At 46.0% G+C, this 26,605-nt stretch overlaps 2 protein-coding genes across 8 annotated transcripts in view; one reads left to right on the top strand and one right to left on the bottom strand.

The window, feature by feature from the left end:
* The first annotated feature begins 792 nt into the window (after positions 1-792).
* LOC135901465 (uncharacterized) lies at positions 793-7,356 on the top strand. The gene is made up of 4 exons (XM_065431276.1): positions 793-846; positions 1,014-1,092; positions 2,157-2,299; positions 6,747-7,356. The coding sequence occupies exons 2-4, from the start codon at positions 1,084-1,086 to the stop codon at positions 7,177-7,179; spliced, it is 585 nt and encodes a 194-aa protein (XP_065287348.1). The 5' UTR covers positions 793-846; positions 1,014-1,083; the 3' UTR covers positions 7,180-7,356.
* A 7,205-nt stretch (positions 7,357-14,561) lies between these two features.
* The window catches only part of LOC135901464 (pancreas transcription factor 1 subunit alpha-like), a 37,994-nt gene continuing 25,950 nt past the window's right edge, over positions 14,562-26,605 (bottom strand). For all 7 annotated transcript variants that reach the window (XM_070538039.1, XM_065431273.1, XM_065431275.1 and 4 more), the window contains 2 exons: positions 19,778-20,306; positions 14,562-16,069 (listed from right to left, as the gene is read on the bottom strand). In XM_070538039.1, the coding sequence (XP_070394140.1) occupies positions 15,912-16,069; positions 19,778-20,216 (597 nt within the window). In that variant the 5' untranslated portion in view covers positions 20,217-20,306 and the 3' untranslated portion in view covers positions 14,562-15,911. The remainder of the gene's footprint in view (positions 16,070-19,777; positions 20,307-26,605) is intronic.

Genomic DNA, 26,605 nt, shown 5'->3' with positions numbered 1-26,605 from the left:
AAATTTGGGGACAGATATCCCCAACGTTCTGCTAGGATTACTACAGAAACACGGGTGTTTTCGCATTTCGCCCTTATCGAAATGCGGCCGCCGTGGCAGGGATTTGATCCCGCGACCTCGTGCTCAGCAGCCCAACACCATAGCCACTGAGCAACCACGGCGTGTATTTAGATTTGGGTGCACGTTAAAGAACCCCAGGTGGTAGAAATTTCCGGAGTCCTCCACTACGGCGTGCCTCATAATCAGACAGTGGTTTTGGCACATAGAACCCCATAATTTTATTTTATTTTTACTACAGAAAAGACATATCTTCAAACCTGGTCAGCGTAAATTTCGCAATTTTACTGCCATATAACCGGGGAAATTATTATCTAATTAGTGAGTATCTTTAACTATTTGCCTCGACATTGCGTTTACTATTATTGATAAAAGATTACGTTGTACACGGGGCTTCGAACAGGCCTGAGAAGCTTGGAAAAATTATACAAGGGTTTTACCCTTGTATCCTGAAACGCATCTTAACTTGAAGTCCAGGCTTGGTTAAACTTAAATGACACCTGCCGTGAACGCACCAAATGAAACGCACTAAACGACTTAGCGCGTTCACGCCAAGCGCCAATTATATCAAAGCAAGCACGGCCTTCAACTTAAGACGCATTTATGAATGGACGCAAACTGGGTACATGGAGGGAGCAGACTTAACAAGTACATGGCTTCTACTGCGGAGGACCAGCTGACCGACCACCTGCTCGCGTGCTGGGCACGTGAGCTCGCTACACGGGCTTGGCACGCTGACTTGGCACGCGGATCTGCCAGTTCTCGTGGAACTTTGCAAAGAGGCTATGGGTAAGTGACATGCGGGAGCACAGCCATATCAAGTGTTGCTCGGGAAACATTTTTTGAATGCCTTAGAGGCGCAAGTTTGTTTAATATCTTTTTAACTGTTACTTAAAGTCAGTTTTACAGTATAGATTTCTCTGATATTTCGTTTTCTTTTATCGCCGGCATCGTAGTCACTCCACCATAGGGGGTAAGTGTCATTTATAGGGAGCTAGAGAAAAGACAAAGAAGACGCTGTTCGCAATGACCAAGGTAAGTTCCCATTGTTATATTTTTTATAAGAATCGTATCTTCGTATGGAGTGGTTCGAGAATTTATTCTAGCGCATGTTCATTGCTTGTCTTGCACAATGGCGCTATGTATTCCCTGCTCTTCAATGCGCAGAAGGTAAGGCGTCGTTGATATCCTTTACAATGGCTCCAACAAATGTAGTTTCTTCTTGGGGCGTAAATGTGGTTTTACGATTGCGTCGCTGCCTGAAGCTTCTGACTAACATTAGGAGAGCTTAGAACGTGCAGTATACCCACATCTCATTAAAGAGCGAGCGCAAATGAAACGAATAATTGAAAACCGTGCAGATGCAACTGGTTTTTCAACGTGCAGAATTATAGTGTGGTGCAAAGACTCTAATGAAGCGTCTCCTACGACACCAAGATAATTGAAGACGCCTCAAGAACATGAGCTTCCATTATTTATTGGAGGGTACTGCAATTAAGCCGTTTCAGCATTCTGCTGCAAACAGACTCAGTTCAATTTTTCAAGTATTATGCCTCAGTTGTATTAACACCAATTTGTGATAAGGAAAAAAGTTTTCTGTTATTGAAAGTGAGAGCATCGACACCGGGTGGCAGTCGACCCATACGTTAATTTAGTTCCCATAAATATCATAGTTGTACAATTACGAAAGCATCGGCCCCTTCCTCGCGATGATAAAGCATGACTCAGACTCAATACCACAACATTTTTGTGTAGTGTTAGTGCAATACAGCTATTGTTAGTTACTGCCTGAACTTGCTGTGGGCTACCCACTAACCTGCACAAGTGACACCAGGCAGTCGTGTTAGTGATAACCGATTATTAACACTGTGACAAAATACTGACCTTTTACCTTACGGTTACCTGTTTAGAAGTACTTTTACTATCCCTGTCAGGGGCCCTATGAGTACAGCCAGAACTCTTACTGCTCAGATTCAAGTGCAGTGGTGCTAACGGTGTCCGTGAAAGGGCAGCAGTAAGCCACAGCATTTCGGTAACGCCTGCATCAAGTTCGCGCATTGATCTCTGCCCTTGAATGATAATAGATTTTCTTTTTAAAGTACCAGGAGGAAGGCGACAGCGCCCCTGACGACAGCGTGCGAAGGCTCGTGCTCGCCTTTGCCGTGACGGCGTGCCTATTATGCGTGGTCCTCGCTCTTTCGGTGTACCGCCGGAGGGAACCTTCGAAGCAAGACGGTGACGAGTAAGAAGTGCTTTCATTTTCGACATTACTATAGAGGCGGTTTTCTTTAGCATTGGTCCCTGCATAGCTGCCGCTTGCCCAACCATTCCGTAAGCGTCCGGTACTACAGTGATATTTTTAGTAGGGCTATTTTTTTTACCTACACTTCGTGCAGGCTCGTGTAGACGAGTGTAGTGCCGGGTAAAGGATATGGCGTCACGTGCTGCACTTGGCTCGCTGGGCTGTAGCCAAGGAGAGCAGACAGCGCGTGTATTCTGCATGAGCAGACGAAAAGCATCTGACTCAGCCCTTCCCCTGACTTCGCAGTTACTGGCGGCGTATATACGTATGCCTAAAGCTTAACGCCAATGTACGAGCTGGCTTTCATCTACAAATATGTATGAACAGCAGCGAAATACATAGTGAATGCGCAGCGTACGAAGACAACTACTCAATGCGTATAATACAACGCGGTATATGAAACAGCCCGCACCATCTGTGAGTAAGATCATTTTATCTTCTTGGAAGGTTAGCTCACCTTCCTCTGTGACACGGGGTCACGCCAGTACTTCGCTACCCCGCTTGCAGCTAATAATGACTATCGTAGCTATATCAACTCCGACAGTCGCAGCCAAAATGGCACCACGCGTTTGCAACGCCAGCCTGCTCATTTGTCGTCTGCTGCCTACACTCATAGAAACCGCAGTGTAGAAAGTGTAGTTTTCACACACTACAGCTAGGAAAAATGGCTTCGTGTACGTGGGAGCAGCTGCACTTTTCTACACCAAGTAAAAAAAAAAAGGCAACTTCCTACAATAGGTACACTCGTGCAGCCAGCGTTGGTAAAAGAATAGCCCTAGTATTCCGCATAATAAAGATGTGCTAGAGTGACGTTAAGCAGTAGACGTATTGATGGGAGCAGCGGCGCTGGTAGCGACATCTTGTAAGGCCGTGTTCTGTCAAAGGGCGCAGTACAGTTATCGCAGTGACGGACTGTTCCGATGATTTTCTGGTGTAAACCTGTCAGCAATGATATAATCATATTAATTAAATTTCGTATATTTCCTTGCCCAAGAAAATTTATCAATAACTGAAGCAACGCAGTATGTTGCCACCAGGCTTACTACTGTCGAATACGTCTCCCAGCATTCTGCTATAGTTGCGGCACTAATACGTCCCCCGTTATGTTCAATTTGTACATCTGCAAGGTCAGAAAAAGTGAGACGATGACACTGCCGGTCTTGGGAGTTTTCTATTGAGCAGTATGATACAGCAATTCAAAAGACTCTCGCCGATCCGTGTTACCCGTTCGAAGTTTTGTGCTCAAGCACCTCTGTGCACTCTGCGTTTGCTTGAAGTCGCAGACGAAGCAGCAAAAGCTTGGCAGGGTAGAACTGCCTTCACCTACCATGTGTGCGTTTTTAGCTGATACTAGAGCGACTTTCACCTCTTTGGAAGTAGTTCCTTGAACTCCTCAATCAGATATGCTAGTTTTTAGGCTACCTGTGAGATTTTTTTTTATTTTTAGGGATAATTTAGGAATGGCTGATTTAGTGATGTTTACGTTTCTTGCCGCAGAGAGTTCAGCATTGCTTATAGATGTAAACGAAATTATAGATTCCAGGTGGCACAAGCAAGCGAACGCTTTATTGCGCATTTACCGCGCCCTTTAGCCGAAGGAATTGTTCGCTGAGCAAGCTGCAGTATGATTGCAACCTGAGAGTATGTACAGGAGCAAAATCGACCGAGACAACAAGCGACGTGGTGGGTCTTCCTTTTCTGGTTGGGTGCTGCCTTTTCACTCGTTCCCACGATGCTTCTACGTGCAACCTCCGCAACTAAGGAAAATAAAATGTCAACAAAAATTATACTTATATCCTCGGTATTTGTTTACGATGCTAGCCCACGAAGGATGCATAGATATGCACGAAGATTCAGCGCCAAATTAACATCCTCTGGGACAAGATTTTAACCCTGGATATGAGAAATTTGCGTGTTGTTTAGCACTGTAGCCTCATACGTAAGCTTAGTGGAACATGTGATGCTTGACGATTATCTCGAACAAGAAATACATTTGACACGCTTGCCCTACAATAAGGTCTCATAATAGAAGAGGCTTCTGGGAAAGACGCAAGTTTAGTGCATAACACGCCAAATAATCGACAAAAAATGTTTCGGTATCAACCTATTTTGCCATGTGATTTGTTCTCAGGAGTAACTGAGCTTTCCTGATAACCAGAACATCAAACACCAGCCGCGAGATATTAGGTGTGCAGCTTGAACCGAAAGAAACATGACAATGATCGCCAGATAACTCGGCAAAATACGTGGCCAAGGGGAACCAGCGCCACTGTATGTCGACCGATGTGTTAAAACCACGGGAAAAGCGCCATTTCTCACAAATACCGTCACATTTAGAGCCACTCAGAATTTGGGCGCGGAACTGGATCCTGCTCGCGCAACAATGACTCGCGCATGCAAAGATACTGGTGGTTGCCGCTACCTTTTTTCTCTCACTCTGTGTGTGCGTGTGTGTGTGTGCGTGCGTGCGTGCGACCGTGCGTGCGTGCGACCGTGCGAGTGTTTGTGTGTGTGTGTGTTTGTGTGTGTGTGCGTTCCTGCTTTTGTTTGCCTAAATTGTTTGCCTTGCTTGCAATGTTTGCTTTGTTCTAACCATAGGAGGCTGTGGGTATCAGCAAATATAAGGTCAATTCAATTTTGGCACTGACTTTGTACAGCTCATTTACTCTCACTTTAGCAGTACATCGGGTGTCGTCTGCATCTCGCTTTTTCATTTCAGTTAGAACCCGTTTGCAAGCTTCTCCTGCAGTTGCTATCACACTGCCGTCATCGTGTACGCTCATGGTAGTGGACATGTCGTTGCTCTATGTTAATGCTGAGGCGTGGATGGAAATTCCTTAATTGCAAAAAACTATCTAGGTAACTTAAATAGGCTACTTACCAGCCAGTAGTTGTCTTTACGTCCTTCATGACATCCTCGCCTTCGCGGCCGCATTTTAATAGGTGCAGAATGCAAAAACGCCCGTGTCCGTGCACTGGGGGAACGCTAAAGATACCTTGATGGTCAAAATTCATCCGGAGTCCCCCACTGTGGCATGCCTCATAACCAAATTGTGGTTTTAGCAGGTAAAACTCCAGAATTCATCCATCCATCCCCTACTTCACTACCACAACGCCGTAGTAGCAAGCAGGACATTTTTGCGATAACGAAAAAAGAAAACGTGCGCATTCATCGAAGAAGCTTATCGACCTACGACGGACGACAGAGCTGCTTATTGATAAACGCTTACCTCTAAGATTTGCAAAGACTACGCGGCGCGCATGTAGTCACGCTGCATTCGCACGACATGAACTCGTCTCGCGTCATACACGACACTGTCGATAACGTCTCCTGAACGTGAGGCAATGCGCATGAAGCGTAATACATCTACACCTTAAATTTAATGACAAATTTACGTGCAGGACCGCATTTTGAAGTGTCTGTGCATGGTATAGAGATTCCACTTCCGTTTTATGCAACCGGGACACGTGGAAACTCCATAGATATTGTTCCTCAGTATCTGCTTGCAAAGCACAATTACTCAATTAACCCTACAAAATACTACATGTCCCATTCACTAGCTTCGGTTTCTTACTTCATAAATGGAAATGTAAGTGTGGGAAACCGAAAGCAAGAAAGCTAGAAATTGCCCAGCGGTAGTGAGTTTTCAGTTGCGTATATTTCTGAAAACAATTTCCTAACCAATTAATATGATAAATAAATTTTTCTCAGATAAGGTACGCTTTTCTTTCTCTATTATTATTGATGCCCTTCCATACTCGTTATCACTGAAATCAGGCCCTCAGTGAGACAAATGACAGGAATAGATTAGAATCGCACGAAGAGAATCCTAGCATATTACAATCCAAACTTGTCTGTCCTAATATCACCTAACTGAGCGTTTATCTGAGATAAGGACTCCATACAACAAACTGGTGTGGTTACCATAACCTATGTATTTAGTTAGACGAAATAATTGTTATTAGACACCGCTTGGAAACTGGTCAGTTTGTCCACATACATTGGCATATTGGCATACTGCTGCGCGTGTGTGTCAGAGCCTTCTGAATAAACCATGGGTTTTTGGCTTCCAAAGAGAGCGCTTGGCAATAAGAACTTCCAGTAAATATCATCGTGATAGTAGCGTTTTTCTTGTGCATGAGAAGGCTAAGTGAAGGTACGCCTGTTCATGCCAACATACTCCTGGCATAATAATATTTTGAGATCGCGGACGATCCCTTGCGATAACTATAAACAATAGTTTGTATTTATGGCCAGTCTTTCTTCCCTTGCATTCTCTCCGCACGTTAACTGGTGCTTAAATTCACCAAATACGAATTACAGTCCTTGCCATTTGATCTTCAATCGCTCTTCTCTCTCGCACGAACCCTCACTTAACTCGGCCAGCGCCCCCCAGCCCGCAGTGGCGACCGACCCCAAGGTGGCCGAGAGAGCGGCGCGTCGCAGGCGCAAGTTTGAAATCCTGAGTCGTCGCGCGGCCAAGCAGGAACTCGCCAACCCGTCCCGGGACGAGTGGATCTACGTGGACGCACAGGGCCGACCGATGGCGTACCTCACCTCCACGCAGACGGTCACGGTCACGTACAACGGCACCAGCAAGATCACGGTGACGAACACCACCACGACGGTCACCACCAGCAACGACGCGTACGCGACCTCCACGCGCCGTCGCAGCGGCCAGGCGGCAGCACCGCCTGAACAATCGCAGCAGCAGCGCCACGCTGTGGCGCTCGGAAGCACCGGTCGCGACGGGGTCCTGCTCCGCGACGACAGCGAGCCACAGAAGGATCGCAAAGCCAAGACCGCTGCGCGCCGTTGACGAACGCTCCGAGAACTATACAGCGGACAGTTGGACACGTGCGGTGTGAACGATTTGCTTTTTTTGTCCTTGTCTCTCGTGTGCATTATTGCAAAGTTATTGCCTTCTGACTTGTGTGAGATGATCTCTTTCTATGCTTCGTTTTAGTAAAATAAGGAACTGTCTCTTTTAAAAGAAGGCAGAGGGTGCGATTTTTCTTGTCATTATTACGTGCAGTTTATGATCAACTCCCGGTTAGGCGAGCAATGGGACAAAATGTATTGGTAAAAGAAGCTGCACGAGTGAACACTTCTCGGAGTATGGACCTGCGCATTACTATAGCAGAACCACGTTGGCACATTATTTTAAAGAATCGCGGGAAGGGGAAGCGTTTGACCCGAAAAACATAGTGTGCATTAAGCTTGCGGTGCCATCGCTTTCGAGACGAAAGGCTACTACTGTCGCACAAAACATCATTTGAAGTTTGAAACATGGGCACCTAACTATCGAAAACTAGCATAATGCCGCCTAGTGGTTAGATTAAAAGAAAAAAAAAGGGAAATGATCGTGGCCTTCAATCGCAATTTAACGAAGGGAAGCGTGGCATTTCAGTGGGGCAGTTGGGCTTGAATTTTAGAGAACAGCCTCTTTTCCAGCACTGACGTCCCTTCTTTAGTTGCGCGCAGCATTATATATACAAGTAACCGCAATATCTAATGCCCTGGACACACGGGTGAACTAAGTCCTTTGAACAAAATGATTTTCTGTACCGCTGAAGGACCCCTTACTAAAATGAATTTCTCTGCATACACACAGTAAAGCTTTGTCTTTATATGTTTTCCGTAAGCGATGCAGCAAAAGGCGTGTAATTACTTCATTAGATTGAAACTGGGAAGCAGTTAAAAAATCGCGTATCGTGTTATCAGTGCAAAGTAAAAACGAAATAGAGCGAACTAATTTTAATCGTGCCACATAACTGCACAGTTTCAAGGTGAGCGTCGCTTACGGTCTCATCTGCTCCACTCACATTTCACTTTCCTCGGCAGACCACCTCCTCAAAATGGGTGTTCACAGCACGCTAGTTGTACTCATTGAGGCAGTACGAGTGTCTCAGTTGGAAAGATAGGGCCAGTCAAAAACAGGGAGAAAAATCATGGAATGGGTACGAATCAAATGCGACAGGGGTGCCCTCACTGACAGGAAGGACATACCGTTGGACGTGCGTAAACGCTTCTCAATCGCTCCCCTACCTAAAAATATGCATTATATCTACAACAAAGAGAGGGCTAGGGCTCTAGTAAATAAACCTAAAAACATACCGGCGCTTAAAGTAGCCTATGCGGTCGCCGCTTGCGGCAGAGACGGGGCTGCGGTATCGTTCGACGGTGGTTGATGGCGACGGGTGCGTTAAGATAGCGTGCTCCACGTGCACGAGGGACGCCTGTACAGCCGAGGAGGTTGCAGTAGCGTTCACTTGTGCGGGTACAAAAGCGGGAGTAATAATATGCGATAACAAATTAGCTATCCGAAATTCTAACAAGGGGAGAATCTCGGAAGAGGCCCTCCAAATTCTACTCAATAACCCTCCTAGGAGGGACCTAACTTTTATTTGGGTTCCGGCCCTTGAAGAAGTCCCAGGCAACGAAGCCGCTCATGAGCTCGCCCGAGCACTCTACTCCGGGGCAACTCCAGAGCAGCCAGTTCCAGGGATAAAAGATAGCATGGTCACGTACAGGGAAATTGTAGATCATTACGAAGCCGAAAGAAGAATTTTTCCGCCGCCGCATCGGTCTCTCTCGCTGGAGACGCTCGCATCTGGCAGCCCCTACAGGGCAATAATTGTTCATCATCACATTGGATCTACTTAACACAAACGAGGGACTATAACGACATAGAACGACAGAAACCTGAGCTAGTTGGTAAGGATTCATTAAGCAAAAAAGAGGTGAGGCGTGCAGACAGGACACAAGAGCAGAGAAGTGGACAACACGAACGCCGACTATCAACTTAAGGCAGCAATGAGAGGAAAAAAGAAAGAAGACAAAACTCATCTGCGCAAGCTCAGGAATGGTATCACCACGTGTCAGTAGGGTACGTGTGCCGGTCTACGTGAGAGATAACTGTTAAGGCACTTAGTCTCTTCGTTATGTAAAGTAATCGAAGGCTGACTCAGTTTTTTTGGAACCCTCTTGCTTGCGTAATTCTCAGGCACTAGTTCAATATTTGAGAGAGGTAAATCCTGGTGATTGTACAGCTTTTAGTATGGTTATCGAAGACCTGTTTTATTCCTTACCGCATGGCGGGTTGTTAAATTCCGTAAATGAGTGCGCATAAAGACAAGTGCGAAAGTCTGCTTTTCTTGACAGATGCGTTGTTTCCACGGGAGCTTTTCTAGAAATTCTTTCAATGTACTTAAGTCGACGCTGATTGGGTGGAGAGATGGCGTTCTTCTGCAGAAATCAGGTATTTGTATTGGCTCAAAGGTTGCCCCTATTCTTAGCACTATTTACCTGAGTAAGGTTGACAGCTGCTTAGAGAAAGCCTTATCAAGATATTTCGTTACATTGATGATTACCTGATTTTCTGCAATAGGGAAGAATTTGATTCCGCTGCTACCTCAGTGTGTGAGCAATTTCAACTTTATGGAGGAGGATTAAAGTTAACCAAGGAGTTTCCTCAGCGACGCGTAATTAAGTTTCTTGACATTTCCTTGGTCTTCGAAAGAAATGACGTTTGTTGGCAGTACTCCCCAAGATCTTCGAAGCCATTGCTAAACTTTCAATCCAAGCATTCCAAAGTAGTAAAAAACAGAACTACCATATCGTGCCTTAAGTCTGCTCTTACCAGATCATCCACGCACAACATGAGCTCCAGTTTTAATGCGGAGATCCGGCGCCTATTAGAAGCAGGTTATCCTAGCGCAGCAGCGGCCACTGTGGCTGAACGCCTAAAGAAGTCGGTTTGGAGGGGGACGAACGTGATTACAGAAAGCAGTAATAGGAAAAAAAATGAGTAGTGGCTATTCCGTACATTCATTCAGTGTCGCACAGGCTTAAAAAGGCTGCAAGTAGAAAGGATGTTAATGTTGCTTTCACTGCTCCCAATAAGCTAGGTAAGGTATGCCCTGCCGTACAGAGGAAAAGGGAGCAAGTAAAAGGGAAACAAAGAACAGATATTTGTCCAGTGAAGCACAATAAGAACAACAGTTTTACTGACTTTCGTATGGGCGTGGTTTATGAAATTCCCCTTAGCTGTGGCCAGTTCTACGTAGGGCTAACGGGGCGGTGTATCAATCAGAGTCTAATGGAACATAAAAGGTCGTTAACCGGTGGATCGCCTTCTAATTTTTCCCTACATTGCCCAGATTGTAACTGCACGCCGAGTTAGATGAATGCGCGATATTGTACAGGCATAAGAATGAAGATACGCGTCTTATGGTAGAGGCATTGCATATCTATAGTGGTGGAAGTGCGTGCTTCAGTCAACCTTCGATTACATTACATAAGGAAGAGATTAAGCGCCTTAACAGTTATCTCACGTAAACCGGCACGTGTACCCGACTGACACGTGGTGTTACCATTCCTGAGCATGCGCAGATGAGTTTTGTGTCTTCTTTCTTTTTCCGCCTCTGTGCTCCCTTCAGTTGATAGTCGGCGTTCGTGTTGTCCACTTCTCTACTCTTGTGTCCTGTCTGCACGCCTCACCTCTTTTTTGCACTATAACGACGCCCTCTGCAAAATTTGTTGGCAAAAAGGTACGCTAGACCACATAATATGGGAGTGTGCTGGCTCCCGAGAGAACAAGGAAACCTTTCACAGTGGAGAAGCCTGGGAAGCCTTGCTCCAGAGCGAGGCTGAAGGCGACCAGCGTCGAGCAATCCGCCTGGTCGTTGAAGCCGTGAAGACTCACCGTCCTCAACGCGCGGGGACTGCTGCGTCTTCCCCCTCCCCCCCCCCCTCCCACTGCCTACGTGTAGGTTAAGAGGCGGGCACCCCAGCTCGGTGGAATAATTATGTTTTCAATCAGTCAATTCGCTCCTACCACAGCCAGTCAGGAACGCGTGGGCCCCATGCTCAGACGAAAGGAAAAAGAAGCGGCAGCTGCAGCGCGTGCGACAGAAAAAAGGGTCTCATTTTCTCGGAGAATTTCGTCAGGCTCGCAAGCGTCGCACTTTTCTCTCTCTCATTGAGCAGGAATGGATAGCGTGCAGCTCGGGCCCTGCGACGAGGTGGGCGAGAACACCAAGCCCGCCACTGGAGACGCAGGAAGCGTCGCGAAGAAGCCACCACCGCCAGAAGCACCGACGAGCAACGGCGGCGGCGATTCGATTCAATGCTGCTCCCCCGACGCACCGGTGCCGTTCAACGAGAACGTGACCCGAGGTTCGGGCGACGCATTCTTTGCCAAAGCTCCCTTTAGTCCCATCATGTCTCGCAAGACGCTGCCAGACGTCATCGACGACCAGGAGTTCGTCCCGGACGAACTCAAGGTGCCCTCTGAGGTCGGGAACAGTTTCATCGGGGGTGACTTGGGACGCCGCCGTGGCTACGTGTTCCGGTACAAAGCTAACGCAGCGGCTTCTGCTGCACCTTTCAAGAAGAGCGACCCCAAGAAGAGTGAGTGACTCGGGTGGAACTGGTCGAGGTCAACCACGCACCTCGCTGTCAGAGGGCGTCAGGGCGTGCACTGAGTAGGGAGGAGAGAAGACGGGAAGCCTGTCGAGCGTGCGTCGGCTGACTTTGACCAAGATCTATGCGCAAGCTGGTGCAGGACTTGTCACAAATGCCCGTCGTGAGAAGGCAGCATTCTTTTGGATCACGTGGTGTCAGTCGTCGTGCACAGCGTGTTTGTTTAGGTTTGAGGTAAAAGTGTTGAGTTTCTTGCTTTGCTTTCTTATTTTTTCTTTCTTAGTTCTTCGTTAAGACCTTGCGCCAGCGCGTCTTTTGACATTAAAGTGTTCTTTCTGCTTTCGGGCGTCATCTCTTGCGTTTTATATGGCCGCCTACCGGGTCGAAGGAACAATCCTACGCCCTATGTTTTCCTGAACTGTGCCATTTGTATCGTTTATTTCCCACGATACAATGCAATGAAACCGACATTAAATCGAATCTGTTAATGCGTTCCACAAAGCTTTGCGTTTGGCCAGCCAGCATCGCAGCCTATGTCGGTGCCCCGAAGTAGCCGTATGACCAAGGGCCAAGGCGTCGATGGGAACGCGCAGCTGAGCGGCGGCGGCGGTGACGAGCTGTCACGAACAGCTGTCAATGTAGTCGGAACGTGCGTTGTTTGCAGCATCGTATGGGGAATATAATGCAGCGTAAAAGGTACTAAACTAGGATATAGTGTTCAAAGGGCTTTAGTATAGAGAACGAAACGCACTGCATATGAAGAAGCGTTTGTAAAGTCATGGGTCGGTTTCAAGCAATGCCATACCAGACCCCTAGGAATACGTAAGGGTGTGAAAGTTTTATAGAGCTTCGCGGTCTCTCATGTAGGAATCGATCGGATTAGAATGCGTTTATGAAGGCATCTTTTTTTTTGAGCTGTGTTATGTAACACATTCACTTTGACATGTAACTTATTTCTTGCCATCTACTTGATTACATTCTACATCCTCAACGTATAACGAGCGTTATAGAGATATTCTACGTTAAAAACGTTTTCTCGTTTCCGTCCTTAAGAGTAAGCCTCGGGTCCAACTCCGATGTCGCCTATTCAAGTAAATGTAAAATGCTGAAACACTTTTCGGAGATAACCACTCGGCCGATTTTAATGAAACGTATTGCATTTGAGAGAGAAAGCTCAACTGTAGTGACTGCTGGCAGCGGAATTTCGATTAAGGAACTGAACTTTGTAATGACATTTTCAGAAACTGGCAAATTCGAAAATAATAGAAGCACGAAGTTTACAAATTCGTAGCGCTGCACCCATAATAGATATCGCAGTTCTGTAAACTGCATCCGTTAGAACATCTAAAACTGACAAATTTGATTTATCAATTTACATGTTACGTGAATGTGTTACATTTTTTACAAAGGTTTTGCAAAAAGCCTACTCACATTTTACTGACCCATTTGAGGGACATATATAATACATCAATTTTGTCCGCATTAGGTGTGCTATTAGATATAATTGACAGAATTGTGATATAATTTTTATTGCTAACTTACATAGTTATAAACTTCATACTTTTGTTTTCCGAAAATTTACGTTCTTCGTCATTTTTTAGTAAAACATTGGCGTGCGTCGTCGCAAGTCGTTTTATAACAGGCACTGTAAAAATTTCAGCGGGGGGGTTGGAGGTAAGGTACGTGCCTAGCAGGATTAATACCTTCAAATCGCGAGCTCCTATCTAAATACGGCAGCATGAATTTCACTAGCTTTGTAGTACATAAAATAAACTTTGAAAGTCTACCGATTCTAAAATAGAGACTTCTGATTATGCGCACTCAATTTTTTTACGGAAATTGTTTACAACATTAAAATATCATAAACCTCAAGCGTCAGGTTAAGAACTCTGTCATTCTACATTAGCAAACAATGTCACAACTCTGTCAGCTGCATCACTTAGGACATCTAAAGATAACAAAATCACTTAAACAGTCATTTAAGATATATCAGTAGTCTAGGAAAATAACTGTTTCAGGACCTCCGTTAATGACCTATCGATGTCACACAGACTGCATGCAACTAAGGCATCATCTTTTCCACTTGAGACTGCCTGCTATGCCATTTTACAGAATTGGGATATCTCAGATTGATACTGGGTTCATGGCATTATTTTTAAAAGTGAAGCCCTACATAAATATTCTCTTCTTATGGTCGATAAAGCTTAGGGTTGCATTATTGCAAGGATCCTTCTCCTTGATTCTACTATTTTCCCTTATCCAATGTTATTCACGACGGCCCTTTATTGTTGAAATTTTTGCGGAGCATCACTCGGGTCACTCACGAAGCGCGAAAATGAATTGTGTTACGTTATAGATTGTATTCTCACAGCCTTGCTCTTTTTCTCACAACAAGTTTTAGTTCAATCGCGTCAGCAAATCGCTTCACCGGCTGTATAAGCAGAACTCAAGCATCTTGCGCACGATGGAACAAAAAAATTGCAGTTTTATCTTGCTCTGAGATTCCTTTAGGATTCCTCTTAAGATGATGATGGGAGAGTCGCGGATTCCGTCGCTGGACCCCACTGCTGCACTCCCGTAAGGGGGGAATAAAGAAACACTCACGCAGAGCGCTCTCGCTGCAGGCCTATGAACTCCAGATGCTTCAAGTTCCTCAGGAGCCCAATACTAAAACGTCTTTCACAACTCACTTGACGGTTTTGGGCACCCGGCTGCATCCAACCAATCGCCCATCATGCATTCAGTCAGTCATTCGGTCACTAGGTTGACCAATGAGCCAATCGTTTAATCAATAAATCAATCAATATTTCAGAGAGTCGTTTTCTTTCACACAATAAACACTGTCACAAAAGAAAAAAAGGAAGATACGACCCTTTTGCAGTATCTCTTCTGTTCATGTAAATATAATGACTGTGAACAGCAATCCAATCTACAGCGGAATGACAATAGGCACGCCAATATGACCGAACTTTCCGCATAAACTAACATGGGCTAAAGCAACGCATGGAAAAAATCAACGACCACCCAACGAAGATTGCACACAATGGGACTCTGAAGTGATAGTGCGTGCAGGAATTTACTGGCACCTTCTTATGCCCAATAAGCACAAGTTCTGTGGCCAAGCGTCGACTGAAAAGAGTTAACGAATTATTAGATAAGCAAACTTGTTCAAAGTAACACAGAGCCGCAAGAAATAACAGCAATTCACAAAAAATTACACCGGTACAAGTGAGCAGATGCTTATACAATGCACTGAGTGTCTTGAGGTAATGACTAGACGTTCTATCAGAGTCCAAAGCTTACAGGGTTCGCCCATTGGGCCATACGGCAAACGCGCTCGGTAGAAACTCAGGTAACAGATACAGGAAAGGAAACATTATCATTCACCCGCGTGTAGCAGGCAGCTACAAGGGAAACCGGCATGGGTTTCCTTTGTAGCTTCACGCTACATGCGGATAGATCACACTTTTTCCTTTCATGAAACTTCCTCCACTCTGTGGGATTCCACAGAACAGATTTGCCCTAACAGATACAGGTTTAGAACAGTATTCTCTATCATCCTTCGTCATTCGAGGTCAATCCAGCGTATCTTCCACATAAAGAAAGGAATGCAACGCCGTCATTCTGACCACCATTTGGACTAGAAGACAAAGGTGGCTCTTGTCTAAAAACAAAACGAAAAACAAACAAAAGAAACACGCGAGACTACGTAACAGCTTTCCAAGCGGATCCCTATATAGGGGTTTTTAAATAAGCGCATCATCGACAATTCTCAGCTTCTTTAACCATATTCATTGCGCAGGTTACGCGCTCACTGATTAGTTGAGACAAGTGGCCGGAGAAATTGTCAAAAGAAAAGGTAAACACAGTTGAAGTCGCGCACAGAAAATGAGATCGTCGTACGCCACACACTTAAGTAGGCAGCAAGAAAGAGCGTTGCCTGATCTGGCGTTGCAAATAGTAGATGGCACGAAGCTTACTACATCTCAAAACGCATGCGCGAGTAGTTATTATAGGCATTGAACACGATGACGCCATTTTCTGAAGCCCCTCGTGTTGGAGGCTCGTGATCCGTGGCGAAGACTATAGGAATTCAGCAAGATGGGCAGTAAAGCGGCGAGAAGTTCATGGCTCGTTGTCGTTCCTGTTCCTTTGCTGCACTTTCCGGGGGTCTTCAGGCGTCCAGACTTTGGCTACCATCACGTTGCCAGTGGGGCCCTGCTTTTCTGAAGACCAAGACAACGAGTGGCCAGCCAGGGGAAGGTAGGAACCGTTCATCAGACCTGAAAAAGAGAATACAAGAAAATACAGTAAGGGGCACGCCTGCCTTATAATGGAAACTTCATGCCAAAATTGTAATGTCGCATATAGCGCGTGTTTTAGGGACAGTTTGCATGCACAGGTTCGGCTTTTCCTCTGCTTCCGCTATCTTTGACTGTCATACGTTTTCAGAAGAAATTGTCATATCAGGGATGCCTTACGCGGTGTTGCATTCGTATATGGCAAACACTATGTGGTCTAGTCGCATGTAACATTGCATCCTGCCACCGCCATCTTCTTTACTCTTAGGCAAAGTTACGCCCCTTTGGGGTGTATCTTTGCCACACAATAATCTTCATCTGCCTTCCTTGCGTTTCCTTTCTTGAAAACACCGCGCTCGCTACTTTCCTGTTGGGAATGCAATGCCAAGCTGATAACGCGCATGCCGTTCGTTACTGGGATGTACCGGGCTCTCCGCGTTAAAGAAAGGAAATGCGGAAAAGACAGATGACGATTATTGTTGTGTGGCAAAAAAAATGTAATTTTGCTTGAGAGTGTTGTTTGCGCGATGCAAACGCTACACCGACAGGAATGCAGTACTGAAGTAGGCATGAAATTCTTGTTTGTTAAGTCGACTGCGTGTTATCAAGAAGCATGGCGAAAGTAAAGTTTATGCCGTCGCTATATTTCGAGTATGTATTAGAACTTTCTTGATGTTGAAAAATGTGAAAAGTTAGTAGTACTGTCTCACTTAAAACCGAAAATGGGTTAACGACACAGTTATGACGAGGATGAGCACCCTCAAGACTGATCAATGTCACGGACTGTACAAAGTTATTACAGAAGAAATATTAAAATGTATGGCTGTGATGACACATATTTCTCGAAAAAAGTAATAATAATCACAATAACCTACAGCAGAGTAGTGAACAGAAAGCCGGAGCGAAACAAAAAAGAGTGAGGCGAATCGAGCCTGAGTAAAAAGGAGAGGAAACCCGAAATGGAGAGAGAATCAAGCCAACATTACTTCAAATAATCGGAGAGAGACGCATAATTCGTCACTGTGCTCGTTTGTCAATAGACACTGTTCCTTTTATTTAGCATCGCTACATTTACTTAGATGTTTGCACTGTCATTCACAATACCAACTCCGAAGTTCAGTGCGGTTGCTTCCGTCAGATTGTTCACAGCTCAATACACGTGAGCGCACGCAGACCATATCTAACCGCGATCTAATAACGGCCATCATCAATTCTGTTCCACTTCTTCTTGGTGGGGGTGCGCCAAATATACGTAATACTCTATTGATGTTCAATTTCTGGCACATTCTGGCTCACAGATGCGAGCTGTTGTGAAGACGGAAAATTATTTGGGCGCCCTGCGCTCAGGGACGCTACACGTTGAAAAAGAGAGCGTCATATCTCCATTGTGCGGTTTGTGCAAGATACCATATTGGCATATGATATAGATAGTATAGACCGGATATGATCTGCAGTAGCACACGACGGCAAGGCACAAGGAGGTGGCGGGAAGAGCTATTGTTCCGTGGCCTTTGTTTCCTTCGTGTGTCTGGTGCCCTCGCGCTCCTGTGCTATAGTCATAGAGTTAGGGTTCGTGCTATACGGAGTGGTCATTTTGAAGGTTTATAGTATTTTCGAATATCGCCTGTTGCCGAGGACATAATTGTAATTCTCGAGCTGGATGGTTCAGAGAGGCGGGTATTACTTGCAGAATGAAATCGAAACACATGTTCAAATAATTAGCAAAACTTGACTAACTCCTTAACTAACTGTACAGCACATTTTTCAATTTACAAATTTTAGGCAGTGAACTTGTGAAGCGTATCGAATTGGGAAGAAGTTCCAGGATGAGACCAGTTACTAGATATGCGCCATCAATCTCGCCGTCAAAATGCACTGTTGGTCCACTTAATTTTCTAACTAAGCGCTCTTTTCTGCATTAAAACACAAAAGTAGGTGGAACGATCATTTATTTCGTCTCATACTTCGGGAAATAACGTCTGGAAACTACTGTCATTCTAGAAATTCATTTCAACAAAAGCGTCTTGCAAACTCACCGGCTACAATATGTGCCGTAAATCAATTCAGTATTTAATAAGTCAACTTTTGTCAGATAGTTCAATATGTGTTTAGATTTCTCATGGTAGTAATGTCCGCCTCTTCCAATACTCCATCTCAACGACCAGAATTATGCTATGTGCCACAGGCGATCATTAAAAATTGCGAATAACTTAAAAGTGACCAACGTGTACACTACGCGCTACAGCGGGAGCTGGTGCTGTCTCAAACATTTGGCTTGTATCTACTTACTAACTAAAAATGCAGGCGAGAAATACAACAATAGCAATTCTAGAAAATAAGATCTCAAAAGAAGGAGTAGCACAGGCGTTTCTCCCTTGATAAACCGGCTGTTTGTATCAAGATTGTAAGAAATATTAAAAATACCTGTTTTAGAATAATAGGACGTTTCCTTCAGAGACCAAGGCAATCAAGGCAGAAAGCTGGGCTAATTGGTGTGTCATCATTATTCAAAAGACTAGCGCAAAATAGCAGGGACAAAGACAGAGAAGACGACTTCAGAGACATAACGTCAGTGGTGGTGAGCATGGAATGGTGGGTTATACGTGGTAAATAGTCACTAATTACCAAAAATCCAATAACCCACTTTTTATCTTTTAGTTTCAGTTCATCGTAATTGGGAAATTGACGCGAGCTTTTCGTACAAGCCACAATCAACCTTTAGATCCCGAAAAATGCCATAACCTGCGGAACTGTGGCACGACAAATTTCTGCCTTCGGAGTGCGCAAAAAAAAAAGGGGGGGGGGATACTGGAAGGCTGCAGCGAGCGCAACGCCGCGGACATCGAGGCGACGTTCTGCTTACGTCAACCAGCAGACGGCAGTCAGCGCGCTCCGACAGTGAGGAACAGGGAGCAGCAGCGCGCAGGCTGCCCGCTGTGCGCGTATCTCTCTTACGTGTGTCGTCGTCTACGTGCATTTCACCTCTGAATATGCTAAACCGGCCAAGTTTTGCATCCTAATACTTGAAAGTCTGAAATTGGAAAAGTCTGACTCTGAAATTTGTCGGCTTGCTGTGGGGGCCCGAATCTCTGTTAGGTGAAATTATTCCGACCTTTTCTTCGGGCCTTACTCCGCATTTATGGAAATAAAGTTGTAAAAAGAAAAAAAAAGCCCTCCCAGTTTTGTTTTCGCACGCTCTGACTGCCAAATTTCATCGTGCTACAGTTCCGCGGGTAACCGCATGCTACCAAATTCAAAAGTTGATAAATCTTGTACAGAGAAACCGCTTAAATTTTCCGATTACGATAAGGCTGCTGAGACTAGAGGTTTAAAAGATGATTAATCTATTTTCGTTAATTAGTCACAAATTACCACGTATTACACATCATACCATGGTCACCACCACTGACGGTGTGTTCCTGGAAGGACCGCCATTTTATTTCACTATATTTAATCATATCACTATTTTTAATATTACTGAAAGTCTTTATAGGTAGAAGGGGTATGCGTCTTTTCAAGCGAGGGTTTTAGATTAGGGGGACTCAAGGCATTGGCGCGCCCTCACGCTTGGGGCCCCAAACGCCTGCGTCCCCTTAATCTAAAACTCTCTAACTAGCACTGCGCATTGCCTGTTCGTTGTTCGGCTGGTCCTTTCAACCTTCTCGGCCAGCTACAGTGCCCGGCACTCGCCTTTGTTGCACTGCACGATGACCTTCTTGGCCTGCTGTTCCTGTATCTGCTGCTGTAGCGTGTCCGCGGGGTGCCGGCCCGAGTCGACGAGCTCGGTGAGGAAGCCGATGTAGCCGATGGCGAGCCGCAGCGTGTCGACCTTGGAGAGGCGCTTCTCGTACGGCAGCGTCGGAATGTGCGCCCGGAGCCCGTCGAACGCGTCGTTGATCGACTGCATGCGACGGCGCTCGCGCATATTGGCCGCCTGCCGCTGATGGGCGGCCTGCTGGGCGCCACCAGAGCAGCGGGGCTGCGAGCCGCCTCCGCCGCCACGCTTGCGGGACCTCCGGGGCCGGCAGCACTCGTCGTTCTCCTGGTCCGGCGAGCTCTGCAGCAGGCGGGCGCCGCCCAGGCTCTCCAGGTGCTGCAGGAATCCCCGGCTCAGGTCGAACTGGTCCATGTCTCGGCTCTCGCTCGGCTTCTTTCGTGTGCGCTTGTGCTTGCTTCGGTTCTATCGATGACAGGCTGACTACGTGCTCTCGTTCCTGACCTGGGTGGCAAAAGGGGTACCCGTCATTCGCAAACTGAACAACGGTGTGGTTCATACTAAGTTGCAGACACAAAGTGTGCAACAGCGGTAGAGGAAAGGACGTCTCAGGCTCAGCCAACTTTTCGCCGAAAAGACATGTCATCGTAAGAGCCCTGGCAAGACCCCTTCCTTAGTCAAAACGCTGCCCCCTGCGACATGCCTTGTTCTGCCCTTGCTTATCATTGTCATTCACGGTGGTCCACGACAGGTCGTGACGTGCAGCAGAAACAGAAAACATAGTGATAGTGTAGACTGCAAGACCGATGATGGTAAACAACGCTTACTCTTGAAAAACTATAGTCTAGCGATGTGAGCTATAGGGTGCGTACGTGCATGTATATCAAATTGCGAGGTTGCGAAGCCGCATGCTCGATACATAGAGCCAGAATACTCGGCCTGTATGCTGTCGTGACAACATTATTTACTCGCTGTTATTTTCACTGAGACTGCAATCCCAAAAGATATGTTCATTGCTCGTTTTACCGCCACTGTAAGAAACATTCATGGCTAGCATCTGTGCAAAGCCTGCAGTGCCAGAAACATTTAGTAAAAATAATCGGCTATTAATTTCACCTAACCAGACCGGGTAAATTGCTTCCTAAGGACACTATAAACCTAGGCCATGATTTACCACTTTGGTTCTCTTTGGACAAATGCCAGGAGAAGCGCTACGTGTCTAGAGTGGCCTGCGCGATGTGTGATATTTGGCCCTATGCGTTTATATTGCAGAATTAGAGAGGCAACAACCAGTCATGGCTTCATTATGGAATTATCATCGAATAATTTGCAACGTTTCAGTAGCTCAAGTGCGTCGTCTCAACATCGCTATTACGGCCCCGAACCGGACGCCGTATGGGTGGGCGCCGCATGCATGGGAGAGCAAGTGGTTGCCGCCGTGGTGGACTCCTCCCTCTCCCCACTCATCACACTACCCCTCCCCCCCCCCCCCCACACTTCCGCAGAAGCTGCAGAGGAAGCTGCGATTGCCATTGCCATCACCCATACGGAAGCCCGGTACATAATAACAGATTCAAAAACAGCTATACTAAATTTTGCACGAGGCCGAGTCCATATTCCTGCTTTTTGCATACTGGGCTCACCCGTTGCACCTCCACCCCGCCATGTGGAGCTGATATGGGTGCCTGCGCACTCCGGGAATCCCCGAAACGAGGCTGCCAACCTTTTAGCCCGTGGTTCTAATAACCGGGCTCAGGTGGCCTCCGATCCGGGATTCACGAAGGAGCGCATGCATTCTTTCAGCGATCTGGCGCAGGCTTATAGAGCAGCACGTCAGATCTACCCCCCACCCCACGCATCCCTAGACAACAGACATGCGACACTTTGGAGGCGACTCCAGACTCACACTTCCCTCCCCTGTCACCCTATCCCATTACCATCCCTCTTTCCCCACCCCCGCCTGCGCCCTCTGTCCCGAACCGTTCGCATCCGCCATCCACATCCTCTGGCTTTGCCCGGCGGACCCTACCCCGCGGGGCCTGGAGCACCTGACATCGTGGGAGGACTGGGAGACCGTGCTCCGCTCTGAGGACCCGGCAACGCAGACCATCGCGACCAGCCGGGCTGCTAGGGTTATGGTCCTACGGAACATAAACGCTTGAGTGGTCTACGGTCGTGCGGGGGCCCAGGGGCCTACGTGGCCCGAACACCTCTGTTTAAATAAAGTTTTTAACAACCACTAAAGCTTGATGGCTGTCAGCTGCTCAACACCAGAAGATCACAAACTTCGTCTTTTGGCGCCATTATATATATGCATTTCCAGAAATATAGCCCATCCACGATTTCTGTTTCGTATAGGGCAAGCGAGCACCGCAAATACTTTGACCTGCGTGCGGGCGCGACTGCCCGCTCATGTGTGTCTGTGCGTGCGCGCGTGTGTGCGTGTGTTTCCAAACTCCAAATAAACTGCAAGCTAGCCGAAGTTGGTTAGGCAAAATTTTTAAAAGTCGCTGTCACCAGAAAGGTAAAGATTCGATCACGTTATCAAATTATTACACTGCTATACGAAGTAAGGATAGTAGTTTTATCCATCGTATAAACTTCGAAACATTCGCTTACTAACTTCACGCGCGCGCTCTCAAATTTGAACACATCTTACTCGATTAACGCGGAAACTCGCTGTTAAAACGCTAGTGTGAGGAAGCTCGGCAGCAGCAGCGAGCGAATTGACCTCCGTGCTGCCGCTCGCTTTAAAGCGAACTAAGCGGCGAGAATACAACGCCCGAAGGCGTCAGCCCTCTGCGCGCCTAGACTGTACTCTTCGAAGATCGCTATCAATATTGGGGCCGCGCGGCGGCACTCAGTCACGCCATACGCATTCGCTGTCGGAGTGAAACGCCCATGGTGCATTACGCGCGACGGAAGACGGCGCGCTTGCTCCCCGCCTTCCCCGTTGCGCGCGAGAGGTCGAGCCACCATCCCCGGCTCACAATCGCACGCTTTAAATCGCACCAACAGAATATGGCCCGCCGCCACGCTGTTATCGCATTTGAACTTTACGCTGAGCATCACGGCGACGACGACGGCGGAAATACGCCTAGAGTTTCCATATAATTGTTATCGCCATAAAATAAGATACCAAGACGGGAGATAGCATTGAAGGGAGGTTTATCGCTTGGTCGGATGACACGTTGACATAGCTCGGGTAATGGGCTTCAGATTAAGAGCACATTGCTTCGGAATTAGTAGTAAACCATTGGCGGGAAACATTACTCCCCACAGCCAGCGTAACAACGTCGTCGTTTTCACAGCCAAATTTTCTTTGCGCGTATACGAAGCCGATCACCTCCGCGCTCTTCCTCTGCGTTCAGACGTTTCGTTTTGCGTCGCGTTTTTTTGCAATACGGTAACTATCAAGTACAGTACAGCTGATGCCATGGCCAGGAGCAGCGCACACAGGAGCCGTAAACAATATATAAATGAAGTGAAAAAAAGAGTGTTAGCGGTAGATGTTCTCTGAAACATTCCGTCAGATATAGTTTCCGTAAGCATACACTCCAAACACATTTACACCTTTATGGAAGCAGATTTGATATTGTAAAAGTAACACGCGCTTTTCATTTCAAATATTACTAATTGCTGTGTGGTTTTTTGTTAGAGCATTCCTGCGACGCTAGCTTTCCGAAAAAAGATCTCACTGATTATCTTCAATTCACGAATTTTTAAAGTAATTATTGCGGCTATGCTCTCTAGAGTGGTTGTATGTATATTTACAACCTTGCTAAATGTGGTAGTCATGTGAAATTGGCTTTTATAGCTTTAAAACAGGGCAAGATCGACGCTCACAGATCAACAATTTGTAAAGCATAGTCACAGTAATTAGGGCAGAGCTTCTCACTTTATTGGATGGCGCAATCTCGCTCATGTAGTTGAGCTATCTGCCGTCGATGCAGCGTTTTCTCTCGACAGTTAGTGCATGGTGGGTTGTCGTGAAACACAATTAAAGCTTAGAAAACTCTCGTTTGCTTTGCTATGGTATCATAATAAAATTCATGTAGCAGTGGTGTACGAGAATTTGGAAGCTAAAGAAGCCTAAGGAGCCTTCACGCTGGTGGTAAAGAACTTTGATGAAGGCTCCTTAAAGACATCTTCTTACTAGCGCCACCTTAGGTGCTTACCTTGTAAACTCTTTCAGATAACCGGTACTTAAAAGGGAATTTTCATGCAGAATCTAAGCCTATAAAGAACAAATTGTAACATCGAAGAGTACGAATGAAAAAAAAAAGAAACCTACAAACGTACGTGATACGAGCGTGAACGATGAACACTCTTTCATGTTGTCACTTATGAAGACACGGCGCTGAAGTATAAGGCTATACTGAAGATTAAAATACAGTTCCTAGGATTGCCCTTAAAGGTGCGCTTGGCTCGCATAGGCCATACGAGAAACGGGCAATTAATTTCATTCGTTTAGTACGGAAGAGTTCGTAAACTCACATGTGCGTCAAACACAGTCAAGCACTTCGTTGAAAAGCACCGAAGAAAACGTTCTTTACTGTCCCCTAACAGGTGATCAAGCACACAGGGTGTTTCAGCGAACCTTAAAAAATGTTTTTTTCAAGGTTACCTCCTATGTACACGGCATTATATTGCATAGAACGCACCCGACCCAATTCTCATACCTTTGCCTGTCCTGCGGGGCGCCGGACGCCCTTTGTCACATGAGACGGCGTGTTCTAATCTTGCTGAACCAAACAACCGAGAAGCTCAATCAAGAACCAAAAAACAAAAGCACATAAGAAGACCGCCAATAATCGTGGTATGGCATGCTCGCGGCCCCGAACTTGGAGGACCAGCGAAAACTGGTGGACCAGGCCAAGGAAGCAGCACAGGTCAATGGCCACGTGGACTGAGCAGGCCACCCGCCTTAGGTGAACAAAGAACTTTCTGACTGATTCGCACTATTAAATGTTTGTTCTCTGTCAAAGTTACCTGTGGCAGATAGCACAATTCTGGTTTATGAGGTGGTGTACTTGGATAGGCGGACATTACTTGCACAAAATATTGAAATGCATAATTGCCTAAATAACAAAAATTCACTAATTATGTTTTAACTAGTTACCTAATGCCACATGTTACAATTTACAAATTCTGGCGTGTGAGACTATGAGCCATATCAACTTGAAAAAGTATTGTGTGAGTGACACCACTGACGTGATAACACTACTAACGAGAATTTTGCGGCAAAAATGCACTGTCGTCCCACATATTTGTTTAACAAAATGCCGTTTTATGCATTGGAGCACAAACGTAACTTGAACGCGAATGCATTCCTCCGCAAAGTTCTAGAATTATCTTGAAACTGGTGTCATCCTGAGAATTCGTTTCAAGTTAATCCGGCTTGCCGATTCCCCGGCTAGAATTTGTAGATTGCAATATGTGCCATAACATAATTAGTTAAAGACCTAATTAGGAATGTTTCGTGAATTACTGCTTTATACATCTCAGGTTTTGTGCAAGTAGTGTCCGTCTCTTCGAGTAGACCAGCTTATGTAATAGAATAGTGCGATCTTCCACAGGAAATTTTTATCCCGTTTCGAAAGCATTTTGAAACACCCAGTATAACTCCACAATTGGGTGATAATATGTTAGAGAAAATGATACAGTGCTTGTTGCAGCTTACCGCTGCTTAAAGTGAAAGACCGGCGCCGCCGCAAAGTGAGCAGTGCATGTACGAGTGAGCCCATTCGCCTTCTCTAGGCATCTATGCGCACACTGAATATGCGACCGACAAGCGTTCACAGCGTAAAGCTCTCCACTCTGCAACAGTTAATAAGCATGCAACAATAAATTCATATTGAACATGTAACTGACAAGTTAGATAACTTAACCGACAAGTCAGGGAAGCGTAACTGACACGTAACTGACAAGTCAGGGAAACGTCAATAATGCACAGCACATCATGTTGCTGGTCTTTCTAGTTGGTAACGTTGGTAGCGCCTGCTGCCTGCGTCGCCACTGAGAATCACTTAGCTCGCGAGCTAAGCGACCTCGTATAAGGATCTTTTTCATTGTCTTGTGGAACGCTGCAGGCTTGCAAAGAGAGAGAGAGAGACAAACGAAAGACATGGAAGTTAACCAGAAGAAAACCGCTTTGCTACCCTGCCGGGAAATATTTACATTGACACGTGTACAGATAGCAAGGTAGAAAGGCGAGCATAGAAAAGGGGATTGGCGTTTAAGATAGAAGTGACACACGTCAATATCAGAGCCTATCTCTCAGGTCGATACACCGCAGGAAGCACACTAGAGCTCTGGCTGCATCTGCCCACGCGTCAATTACAGCTGTAGCTAGAAAAGGAAATCTATTGTGAAGCTTTAGTACAGCTTTGCGACACGTTAAAACAAGTTAACTTTATGACGAGGAAACAGATATGGTGCTGCTCATGCCAACTGCAATACACGTAGCAATTTCTAAGCCGAACGGCTTCCTGCATAGATGTGGGTTTGGAAGAGCCTCATACAGCATCGTGTGTAAAGGAGCGAAAAAAATCTGATTCTAATGCAACACAGGCTCTAGACAATGAAATTATCATTACTAACGGTGTAGCATATAATATTGCATAAAGCGGAAAAAATATTGTGTTAGTGCAGTACAGGTTCTAGACAGGCATTATCAACTAACTGTACATAATTTTACAGATGAGCGGCGCAGAAAATTGTCCTCGACGCACGCCATCAATTTATCTTGCAGTGTTGTCCAGGTAAGAATGCCAATTCTTTTCAACAAGTGGTCCTAGTAC

The sequence above is a fragment of the Dermacentor albipictus genome, chromosome 1, assembly GCF_038994185.2.
Source record: "Dermacentor albipictus isolate Rhodes 1998 colony chromosome 1, USDA_Dalb.pri_finalv2, whole genome shotgun sequence".
NCBI lineage: Eukaryota > Metazoa > Arthropoda > Arachnida > Ixodida > Ixodidae > Dermacentor > Dermacentor albipictus.
The sequence above is the reverse complement of the archived record's forward strand: the minus strand, read 5'-3'. Positions and strand labels throughout refer to the sequence as shown.